Here is a 12,367-nt window from a genome sequence, read left to right as displayed (position 1 = left end):
CCACACCAAGATCCCCCCTTCAGTATGTTTTTTTTATTTTATAGAGGGCACCATGACGCCATTATATCCTGGAGGACAGTGAGTGAGCAGATCATTTTGATCAAAATCTTTGATAGATTTCATGAATTCAGGGTTTCCACTCTTCAGGTCAAAGGTTGAGGAGTAGAGACCCTGAATATTCCAGCTGCTTATATGAAATGAACACATTAAAACAATCAAAATGAACCCGTATAGTGAGACAAATATAAAAACACCTTCAACTATCTAACATTAACAATACTACATAATAATGTGACATAAATTCAATGGTGGCATTTTCACTAATATTACTACTGTACTGACTACTACTGTTGATATTATTACTATTACTAACTAACAATACATTTCCATGTTCTGTTACTCAAGTGGGAAGATGTTCTGAGTATGTACATCTTAGTTGAACAGAAGCCGGGTGGATAGAGTTCGCAGCATCTCCCTGATGTCTCCCAGCTCAGAGGTAGCGGGGGGGGGGGGGGGGGGGGGGGGGGGACTGTCACTGTAGGCTGGGCTACAACTGCTGTATAGCTCTGCTGCTGTTGGTGGGGAGGGGGACCAGGGGCAGTTGCTGCTGCATAGCTCTGCTGCTGTTGGTGGGGAGGGGGACCAGGGGCAGTTGCTGCTGCATAGCTCTGCTGGTGTGAAGGGGGTTGGTGGGGAGGGGCTGAGGAGGGGGAAGGTAGTCTCCTCTGGATGTGCTTCACATTAGTGAGGTGGCAGTTCCTGGGGAGTGGGAGGTCCAGGCTGAGCTGCTGTATCTCCTCACAGCAGGGGAGATGATCCTGGGCTGGTGATGGGGAGGAGGAGGTCTGGGATGGCCCCTAAAGCTCCTAGTAGAGGAGGGGGTGGAAGGACTGCATCCCAGGGCCGTGTCTTTTAGGATCTTTGCAAATGTCCTCACCCTCTCTCTGTGTAGATGGAGTCCATCATAGAGGTCCCAGGTGCCAGTGGTTGGATAGAGGGCCAGGTGGACACTGGGTAAGGTGGCACTTCCTCTTCTGATCTCAATAATAATGTCATGAATGACATGAGGAGGGATGTCTGTTCAAGGCAGCAGGGTGGAGACCACAATGCAGGTGTCGGGGAACTCTCTACTGGCCCTCTCCGCCATCTTTCTCACTGCCTCAGCAGTGTCCTTAATGAGGCTCTGCAGGTCAGTTGTTCCTGTGTGGATCACCAGGCATTGAGGGATCCTGAAGGTCTCCTTTTTCAACAGCTTCATTGCCTGGCCTGTGTTGCTGCAGCGTTTAGACAGCACTTTCTTACCAGGAAACAGCTTGTTTGTGTCCAGGATTTTCCCATTAGAGTCAGCCAGCAGAAGCACTTGTGGGGCTTGCTCTTCAGGCTGAGTGGAGGGAAGCTGGGATGGGCAGAGCTGGCTGTTGGCAGCCGGCTGTGTGGATGTATCAGGAGGTGCCAGGATGTTGTTGGGCTGGATGCAGAGCAGAGAGGGTGGAACAGAGACAAGGCAGGGGTTTGTGACACTGGCAGGGAGAGTCTGTGTCTCTGTACTTGTCATTGTGGGGACTGATGTCTGTCAGGCGTTGGACTTGCCTGGTGAAACTTCCTTTCTCTCTTCTCAGCATCTTTCTTCACTTTGGTTAACCGAGCACAGAGCACACTGTTCTCCTGCCTCTAGACTTCCTCTGAGGTCAGATGCCAAGGCCTGGTTGTCTCTCTTGAGCTGCTGCAGCTCCTTTAAGCTGCTGCAGAGTTGTCTGGGGGGTCAGGCATCCTGGCCTAGGCCAGCTCTTTGAATCCAGTAAAGTCCAGCTATAGCAGGGCCATACTGTTCTTCAGCTGGTTGGTGGAGCTGGCAGGTGTGGGAGGGGCAGTTGGAGAGGAGAATGTCACTCTTATTGTGAAATATCCTCATAAATCCCATGACTTTGGCCAAATCTTACATTAAAAATCACAGTTTTTAGTAGGAAATGTCATGGTGAATCCATTGATACAGGTTTGAAAGTGGTCAGACTTATAGTTTAGATGTCAGAAGCCTTTCCCCATTCATTTACATTTTAAGGGGTACGTGTGATGTGATGTGGCACTGCAACTTCAGGGCTTATAAAATCAGTTACTACAAAGTTTTTAACAACTTTTTTTCAGCACAGTGTCATAAGTCATGTATTGAATTTGAAGCCGAACCATTAACGCCCTCGGAGGAGATGGCGTTTGTTCGGTGGCCAAAATTGAGGCAAAGTCTTATATTGAAAGGCTAATTGCAGACTTCCTGTTGGATTTAGGTCAGGGGTGTCAGTGTATGATTTATAGGTCTTGATGAGACGAATAATTGAGTTTTGGTTTGATCTCTCTACGACATTCCTACGGGCCGTGGCGGCCATATTAGTGACATAGGTGGCGCTACAGAGCACATTTTGGCACTGTGGGGGTTAATTTTTACATCCAATTTTTCACAAGACCTGATGGGCGTGCCAAATTTGGTGAGTTTTTGAGCATGTTTAGGGGGTCAAATTTAGGGTTTAAGTGGCGTAATAATAAAGAAGGAAACAAACAAACAAAGGAAATACAAGAGGGCCTTCGCCCTTTGGGCTCGGGCCCCAACAATCAAGAAACAGACCGATCTATGCCAGAGACAGTCAGTACACAGGCACTCACAGACAAATGAACAATAAATAGATGCATAATGAATAAGTAAAATCCTAGTCCCAACAATAATAAGCCCCAAAATTATTGGTTAAGACAAATAAAAACTCCAAGAGTATGGAAATATTAGTAATTTCTCATACTGCTATCAAGGTTTAACAGCCTGATGGCAGAAGAAATGAAAGATTTTGAAAGACGATTTGTCTTCTCATGTGACGTTGTAAAACGACGGTCTGAGGGCATTAAAATGAAGTCGGAGGACAGGATGTGGTCGGGTTGGGAAACTATTCCTCGTGCTTTTTAGACCACCTGCTTCTCCCACAGAGAACGCAAGTCTCTTTGCCGGATACCAATTATCTTCGAACAGACCTTCACAATATTGTAGAGGCGGTTCTTGTCCTTGACAGAGACCCCAACCTACAAATAAAAGAAAATATTAAGATACTTTCAATAAAAGATAGAAAATACATAAGATTTCCTTACAGACATTAAACGAGTTTAACTTCCTTATCAGATGACGGTTTCCATGGTGATCACTTATTTACTCCAAGGGGGAGCTAAGCTAACTATTTACTTTGCTAGCTTTTGTATCCTACAAACACTGGCAAAACCTAAAGTCTGTATAGTTCACCGGATATATTAATGTTACCAACAAGGATCCTTTCATTTTTCTTCTTGTCTTCATAAAATAACTTCTGTTAGTTTCTCCTTTGGCAGCTAGCAGTTAGCAGTTAGCAGTCAACAGCTAGCTAGTTGTTTTGATTTAAAAAAAATATCCAAAGATGATATGTTTTCCTCTGTTTTTGCTGATCAGTGCTGTTGCCTCTTCTGTTGAGATTATCTGAAGGTTATTTTGCAGAATATCCAACTTTGAGATGTATTCAGGAGCTCAGCTTTGGTGCAGCTATTCTTCTGGAATCTTATCGATAATATACCACCTGTCTGTCTCTCTCTCTGTCTGTCTGTTTAACTCTCTGTCTCTCTCTCTGTCTCTCTCTCTGTCTGTCTGTCTGTCTGTCTCTCTCTCTGTCTTCAGTTGTCAGACTCTGGCAGGTCTGGAGTTCGTCCAGCAGTGTCTGAAGTTCGACTGGGACGTCCGACTTTTCCTCACCAAGAGATCTGCCATCAACACAGAGCTGTCCCGCACGGTGTGAACACACCACACACACACACACACACACACACACACCACACACACACACCACACACACCACACACACACACACACACACACACACACACACCACACACACACACACACACACACACACACACACCACACACACACACACACACACACATGATTCAGTTAGTCAGGTTTGAGTAACAGATCTGTAGTTTTGACGGTTTCTTGTAGCTCTTTGACTGGGTTTGACTGGGTTTGACTGGGTTTAACTGGGTGTGACTGGGTTTTACTGGGTTTGACTGGGTTTTACTGGGTTAGACTGGGATTTGCTTCTCCATTATAACGGCACTACCTGTTTGAAGGTCTTTAACTGTCCGTGACTATCGGTCGCAGCTGTAAAACGGCGGATAAACATGTTTCATTAGTTTGTCAGTGGAAAACTTTTAATACGAAGCAGCAGCAGGAAATGTTTTCATCAGCAGTAACTGAAAGTAAAATCAAGCAGATATCTGAAAGTACCAACAGGAATACAGAAGAGAAACCAGAGTTCAAAACATTCAGTCAGAAGCTCCAGACGTCCTGAGAGGCTTCAAAAACAGCTTCCTGTCTGGACTCCATGAGTTCAGGCTTGTTAGAGGGGGAGAAGCAGGGGGGGGGGGGACCTGCTCGGAGGCGGGTCGGGAGCGCTTTGACTCCGGAGATGATCCATATCAGGAACAACTCGCTGTGTTTAAACTGTTTGTTTTTGTTTTTTATTGGTGATACTGTTAACGAGACATAGTGGAAAGGAATAAATAAATAAATAAATAAAAGACAAATCATGCAAATAGACAAACAAACAAAAATAATGACAAACAACAGCAATGACAACATCATATTACAATGAAGAAGATAATAAACGTAGAGGTCAACTATGGACTGATGATGGCTGATAGAGAGCTGCTAATTATAATAATAATGATAATAATAATAATATACAGTCATAATGATAACAGTCTTGTGTTTAAACTGTTAAACATGAATCAGTGCCGCGGCGTTCTGTCGGGTCTGGTTCTGCTGCACCGGCTCACATACTTCCTAAAAACCATTTTATTGATTGATTATCTGTAGTTTACTGCTTATTTTCTAGCGTCTGTTTGTGTCGTCAGATTTAAGAAACACAAAGTGTCTGTTAACATGTAAACCAGCTGCAGACGTGGATCCGGCGTCGCTGACGGACGCAGGACACGAGGAGAAAAGCCCTGAAACACACGAGTGTAAATACAGGAAGCGCGAACAAACACACGTCCGTCAGTCGTACTAAACAACAACAACATGCGCCGACTGTCACTGAGTGTTTCTGCTCTGCAGCTTCAGGTTAGTGTCACAGACAGAAACAGTCTCACACTTCAAACATAAAGTTTCCTTTATTTGAGCTCAGACAAGGAAGGAACCTGTCTGAGGCCCCAATTATGTTACTATTCTAACTCATTGTGCCCCGAAATAACTTACAAAGTACTTAAAAAAATATGCATCTGTGTACTTGAACTTCAGGAAAACACTAAACTACATTTCCTGCTGCAGGTTCAGATATGATGCATCATTATTGATTCAACTATCCAGCAGAATATAAGAGTTAAAAGCTCCAGACGGTCAGTAGATTACAGTTACAGGACGACGTTAAAAACATGAAGCTTCACTTTCAAACATTCAAACTGATGTTGCAGCTTCAACATTTATCCTCCAGAAGGAATGAAATCAGATATGAAGACGCTGCGGAGACGTTAGAGCCGGCGGTGAATCAGCTGGGAGTCTGACATCCCAGCAGCTTTACAGACTGGAGTCACTGGTGACATGTTAACAGTTTAATCTCACTGCCAGTTGGTGCAAAATGCATTGTTGGATACCTTTTACTCTGCAGTATTAATAGTTTTACTTCAAAGCTTTGAGTTCTTCTTCTACTGCTGCCAACACCAACGTTCCCAGTTAGAGAAAGAGTGGAAATAAAGCTAAAAATAAAAAAACCAGTGTGAAACCCGACACCTACAGGTGAAAAGCAGGCTCTCTGCTATTGGCTGCTCCAGGTGATGTCACCGTCTGTGCTCTACCTGTCACCACAGACCAGCCAATGGCAGAAAACCAGTTCAGCGGTCTGGTTTTTTATCACTGGTCCAGTTCAGGACAGAAAGAGATGTTTCATCTGGATGTTTTTATATGAATGTAATTGAACAGAAAGAAGACGATGAGACGGCGTCCTCCATGAACCATAGCATCCTGCTGCAGGAGCGTCCAATCAAACAGACCGTCACCAGGTGAGGGGCGGGGCCTGTGCCGTGCTGCACACAGGTGAATCTGTTTCCACGTCTTAAGTTTTCTCTCCTGTCTGAACAGGGAGGCTCTGACTCTGCTGCTGGACACGTTTCACAACGAAGCCGAGTCCTTCCTGCTGTCAGAGGTAATGACGCTGATCAAAGGCCTGAAGTATTGATTATCTGCTGATACACGCTGATCTGATACTGATGTTGATCTAACTGACTGAGCAGCCGGTAAACACACACTTCTTCTTCTTCTTCTTCTCCTGTTTCCTCTCTGAAGGTGGAGCTGCCGCTGCACGTGGAGCGTCTCGTCCAATCGGTGAAGGCGCTCTGCAGCTCGTTAGCTGCCGTGGAGACGCCTGATGTGACGTCTGCCCTCAACCAGCTCCCAGCATGCCCCTGTCGCCTGCAGCCCAAAGTCCTGAAGGTGAATGAAGTTGAGAAAGAGTCAGATGTTTGTTTACTGTCAGAGTTTCATGTGCGGAGATGAAGATTAACCATGTGACAATGTGCTCTGTCCTCCCAGGATGCATCAGTGCTGGCGGTCAGAGAGAACAGAGGTAAAGTTCACACACAGCTGACCAATCACTGTGGAGGATGAGCGTGATGTCATGCCCTCAGCTTTGTCTGGCAGGTTTGTTACCCCCACATGTGATCATGTGATCTTCTTCTTGTCTCACAGAGAAAGTGGTGGAGAAGTTGACGGCGGCCATCTTGGACCTGGTGGAGCTGTACTGCAGCACATTCAACGCTAACTTCCACCCGACGCCGCAGAGCCTCAGCAGCACGGCGCCCGTCCAGGAGGCCGGCCACGTCACCAACGTGCTGTCCTTCAACGTGTACGCCGCACACCGCATCCCCATCACCTGGGCCGCCAGGTACGACCACACACACACACACACACACACACACACACACGCACACACACACACACACACACACACACACACACACACACACACACACACACACACACACACACACGCACACACACACCTACACACACACACACACACACACACACACACACGCACACACACACACACATACACACACACACACACACACCTACACACACAGCTACACACACACACACCTTCACACACACACACACACACACACACACACGCACACACACACACACACACAGCTACACACACACACACACACACACACACACACACAGCTACACACACAGCTACACACACACACACACCTACACACACACACACACACAGCTACACACACACACACACACACACAGCTACACACACACACACACACACACACAGCTACACACACACACACACACACACACACAGCTACACACACACACACACACACACACACACACACAGCTACACATACGGCGCCTCCTACAGGCTGCAGTGTTCATCACACACAACAAACAGACTGATGACTCAGTGAATCTGAAACAAAAGCAGTTCAGACTGTCAGCTACACACACACACACACACACACTCACACTCACACACACACACACTCACACTCACACACATACACACACTCACACACACTCACACACATACACACACTCACACACACTCACACACATACACACACACACACACACACACACACACACTCACACTCACACACACACACACTCACACTCACACACACACACACACACACACACACTCACACACACACACACAGGATTGTATTGTGACAAAGGGCTGACCTCTGACCTCTGAGAGGGGGTGGAGCCAGTGGCTTCGCCTGGCAACTGGCTGTCACACCATCTGTGTGTGTGTGTGTGAGTGTGTGTATGTGTGTGAGTGTGAGTGTGTGTGTGTGTGAGTGTGAGTGTGTGTGTGTGTGTGAGTGTGAGTGAGTGTGTGTGTGTATGTGTGTGTGTGTGTGTGAGTGTGTGTGTGTGTGTGTGAGTGTGAGTGTATGTGTGAGTGAGTGTGTGTGTGTGTGTGAGTGTGTGTGAGTGTGTGTGTGTGTGTGAGTGTGTGTGTGTGAGTGTGTGTGTGTGTGTGTGAGTGTGTGTGTGTGTGTGTGTGTGAGTGTGTGTGTGTGTGTGTGTGTGTGAGTGAGTGTGTGTGTGAGTGTGAGTGTGTGTGTGTAGGTGTGTAGTTCAAAAGGTTATGAAGCAGGAGGCTACCGTTGTCATGACAACCTGCCACGCTGTACTCGCCGCCAGCCTGAACCGAAGCAGGTGTCATTAAGCAGAACGGCAGCGTTGTTTACTTCCTGGTAGAGGAAGTCATCTCGTCCTCCTCTTCCTCATTTCAACCTCTTCGGTTCCTTCTGCCGCTTTTCACTTGGTTTCTTTCTTTTCTTCTTTGTGTCTTCTTCCTCTGCTGCGTCTCGTAACCAGTCAGCTGTGACAGCTTGAACGTTGCCATGGTTACAGGTCGGGAAGCGGATGGATTTAGAAGGTGATTAAACTTGAGCCGAACTACGTGAGCCAGCCAATCAGAGAAGAGTATTCACCGGGACCCTGCGTTAAATGAGGAAATGATCAGTAGATTAATCAATAAAATGTTTGAAAATATTTGTTAGTCGCAGCCCTGAAAGATTGAAACAGTTGCCGCCTAAAAGTCCGACGTGTGTCATATTTAGTCAGAGTGTGATGAAGAGTGTGATGAAGAGCTGTGAGCTGCTGTTTGGAGGGTTTTGGTGAACAGTGATTGAAACGTGTTGTTGTTGTGATCTGCAGGCTGCTTCCTGTTTTAATGCTGCTCAGCTGTTTGTTGTTTGCTGCCAGTTCAGGAATTCTTTTCATTTGACTCACGGACGCTTTTCTGTTTTTAAGAACTCTTCACTCTGAGCTCCGTGTTCGACTGAACACACCAGCGAAAAACTATCTGAGAGGAGGAAACAGGTTGGGTTAGGGTGAGGTCAAAGGTCAGAGGAGAACCAGCAGAACAACAGGAAATGATCCGTCACACACAACTGCACCACATGATCCTTTAAGTGAACAGATGACTTATAACTAGCAGCTGTCCGTTTTAATCTTTTATGATTTATCACATTTTATTTAATGACTTTTTCATAAGCGTTGTATTTTCTTTCTGTCCAGAGAAACTGTGAAGATGCAGTTTTATGAACATGAAAGGTTCTGTTTAAAGTTCATTCATTCACTTGTTCATTGTTTCCTGTTCATGATTCATTCTGTAAAAGTGTATTAATTTAAGTTTTATGACATTAACAGGATCATCCACTGGGTCACGTGATCCTTCATCGTGAAGAGTTTGGTCTCGTTAGTTTGTTGAGAAATGAAAGAACTAATAATAACTTAATCACAGTTTTATACAAACAGGAAATGATGCAACATGTTTTAAATCTGATGTTTGTGACGAGCGTTCATCATGTTTCCTCTTCCTCTCAGTTACGAGGGTTTCTTCCTGTCCTGCTCGCTGACTCACGGAGGGGCGGAGCTCTGCGCGCCGCAGCACACCAGCAAACAGTCCGTCAGCAAATACCTGTTCCACCTGGTGGTGTGGGACCAGAGGTACGTACGCTCGCCTCACCTGCTACAGTGTGACATCACCTGCTACAGTGTGACATCACCTGCTACAGCGTGACATCACCTGCTACAGGGTGACATCACCTGCTACAGGGTGACATCACCTGCTACAGTGTGACATCACCTGCTACAGGGTGACATCACCTGGCACAGGGTGACATCACCTGCTACAGTGTGACATCACCTGGTACAGCGTGACATCACCTGCTACAGTGTGACATCACCTGCTACAGCGTGACATCACCTGGCACAGTGTGACATCACCTGGCACAGTGTGACATCACCTGCTACAGTGTGACATCACCTGCTACAGTTGACAGTTGCTACAATTAACAGTTGAAATGATGAAGATACCTGCTGATGATGATGATGATTGACGGGTGACCTCACTGTGCTCTTTTATTTTCTCCTTTATGATTTCTCTTATTGTTACATTTTAGCAAATGAAGCGAAACACTGAGAGAAGGATCTCTGGTGGAAAACAGTATAAATATAATAATTCAAATCAGGTTTGTTTTGTATATAAAACCGTCAGTAAATGTGTTATATTGAGTCAGTGTTGACTGACGGATCAATAGAAATGCTTCTGACTCTTCAGCCCATAAAGAATCAATAAACAGTTTAATAAACAGTTATTGATCGGAAAACAAATAAAAACAGAAATGAAACATCATAAAACGTTTAAAGATGGTGAAGACCAGCAGACAGAGACTGCAGCAGTGACATCACTGGATCAGCTGATGATGATGCAAACTTATTTATTCTGAACATTTAGTTTTCAGCAGCTAAATATCTTATTTCCATTGAGATCATCAGAAGTTACAAACAGTCTGAATCAGTTTTCACGGCAGGGTCGACTTCTCTCTCACTTCCTGTTTATTCTTTCTATATATAGATGAGTTGTGTTATTGTGTCTGTTGTCAGTCATGATGCAGGTTGTTCACTGCTGCCTTCAGTACGTGTTGAAGGTGTTCAGACCTTAGTGACTCAGCAGCGTCGATGCTGGAAACTGAACTCGTTCTGACGTTTTGTTTCTCTTCTGTTGAAAGTATTTTAACATTTTCATTTGTGTTTGTCAGAAGGAGAAGAAGCGACTGTGACATCATTAATCATAATACTGAACACGTCCTCGACGAAGCATAAAGAAAAGTTCTGTTATAATATGAAGCTTCGTGGTCGATGTGTTAAGCAACATATTTGTCATATTTGTGTTTTTTATCTAAATTGAGCAACAAATAAAGTCTTTTGACTTGAACAGAACTGACCGCTGCTCTTTCAATGACGTCATCTCGCTGCGTTCTCTTCTTCTTCTACAGTTTAACGGCAGCGGCTGGAGGATTAGCGCCAGCTGCTGTTTGACATTGAACTTTGATCGTGGCGTGTGTGTGTGTGTGTGTGTGTGCAGGGTTTGTTTCCCGGTGCAGATCAACCAGCTGCCCCGAGAGTCTCAGCTGACGGTGACGCTGTACGCCAGCTGTCTGCCGCCGCCCGGAGCCGACGAGAAGGGGAAGCAGCGCCGCAGCATCGAGGCTCTGGGCTGGGTCACCATGCCGCTGTTCAACTTCAGACAGTGAGTCACATGACGTCTCACCGTACCTGTCGGTAGATTCGGGCGTTTCACACATTAAACTGGAGATATTCAGTCATGTGACGTATGGGCGGGGCTTACACGTTAAAACTCAAACACACACTTCCTGCTGTGATGTCACTTGATGATGTCAGCTCAAGACGAGTCATTAAAAATATTTAAATGTTTTACAAACAGAAAAGAGATTTATAATATATAATATAATATAATATATATAAAATATTTGATATATATGAGACATTAGAGAAGTTGATAGTGGACTTTAGTTTTGTTCCTGTTTATTAAGTCCAGTAAATTATATCTATCTATCTAGATATATATATATATAATATATATTACTGTTTGACCATCTGACATCATGGTAGAAGCCGGATTTAAAAGTATCATGTAAGACAGAACAGACTCACAACACTGCTGTTATTTATTTATTTATTTATTTATTTATTTCTGTAGGGGGGGGCCTCATGATTTATGATGACCTTATTTAAGATTGTTTAATTGTTTGTTTTCACTATAAAAGATGTGTGTTCTGTCTGTGATGCAATAAAAAAATATGTGTTTCTTAATAAAAATGTGAGGTAAAGTGATTCCAGCAGGTTTTGGTGCCGTTTATATTATATAAATATATTTTAATGATAATCATGCAGCTTCACATATGAATGTTGGACTTTATAAATCAATATTAAATCTCTGAAAACGTTAAATGATGGAACCGATGTGTAAAGGTCATCAGAGTTGAGTAAAACGTTCCCTCCATCAGAGACGCAGCCGACAGGAAACACTCGGCTCCTCTGATAGCGTATTTTTAACTGTCGACACCGGCAGCATCACAGCGTCCATGACCGTAAACATCCTGTCAGGGTGAAGAAAGCTGTGACACACATTAATAAAAAAGCATCAGTTTAACAAGAGAAAGATCCAGAAATGCAACAAATACAAAAACAGGTAAAAATCAAACGCTGCATCAGTAACATATTAAACTACCAGAGGAAACTAACGATTAAAACACATCCAGTAAAGAGATTAACAAGCTTTTACATTCAGTAAAAGCAAAATATCACACAGGAGGAAGAACAAATAACTGAATAAATAAAGAAATAATTAGTGGATAATTCAGATGTTGTTTGGGTCTTTGTTGCATTTCTGGATTTGGAGCGTTTCCCTTCATGTTTGGTCTTTCTCTGGTAAACTGATGCTTTTTGTCCTCAGGGGCCACC

At 44.5% G+C, this 12,367-nt stretch overlaps 2 protein-coding genes across 3 annotated transcripts in view; one reads left to right on the top strand and one right to left on the bottom strand.

Annotated features, from left to right (window-relative positions):
• LOC122981346 (nuclear factor 7, ovary-like) overlaps positions 1 to 12,367 on the bottom strand; it is a 504,535-nt gene that overhangs the window by 426,726 nt on the left and 65,442 nt on the right. The gene's annotated exons all lie outside the window — the stretch shown is intronic.
• pik3c2b (phosphatidylinositol-4-phosphate 3-kinase, catalytic subunit type 2 beta) overlaps positions 1 to 12,367 on the top strand; it is a 56,448-nt gene that overhangs the window by 17,363 nt on the left and 26,718 nt on the right. For both annotated transcript variants that reach the window (XM_044350019.1, XM_044350018.1), the window contains exons 6-13: positions 3,677 to 3,788; positions 5,978 to 6,057; positions 6,137 to 6,200; positions 6,341 to 6,487; positions 6,587 to 6,620; positions 6,743 to 6,938; positions 9,425 to 9,547; positions 10,968 to 11,132. In XM_044350019.1, the coding sequence (XP_044205954.1) occupies positions 3,677 to 3,788; positions 5,978 to 6,057; positions 6,137 to 6,200; positions 6,341 to 6,487; positions 6,587 to 6,620; positions 6,743 to 6,938; positions 9,425 to 9,547; positions 10,968 to 11,132 (921 nt within the window). The remainder of the gene's footprint in view (positions 1 to 3,676; positions 3,789 to 5,977; positions 6,058 to 6,136; positions 6,201 to 6,340; positions 6,488 to 6,586; positions 6,621 to 6,742; positions 6,939 to 9,424; positions 9,548 to 10,967; positions 11,133 to 12,367) is intronic.

This window comes from Thunnus albacares, chromosome 4 (genome assembly GCF_914725855.1).
Source record: "Thunnus albacares chromosome 4, fThuAlb1.1, whole genome shotgun sequence".
NCBI classification, from domain to species: Eukaryota; Metazoa; Chordata; class Actinopteri; order Scombriformes; family Scombridae; genus Thunnus; species Thunnus albacares.
The sequence above is the reverse complement of the archived record's forward strand: the minus strand, read 5'-3'. Positions and strand labels throughout refer to the sequence as shown.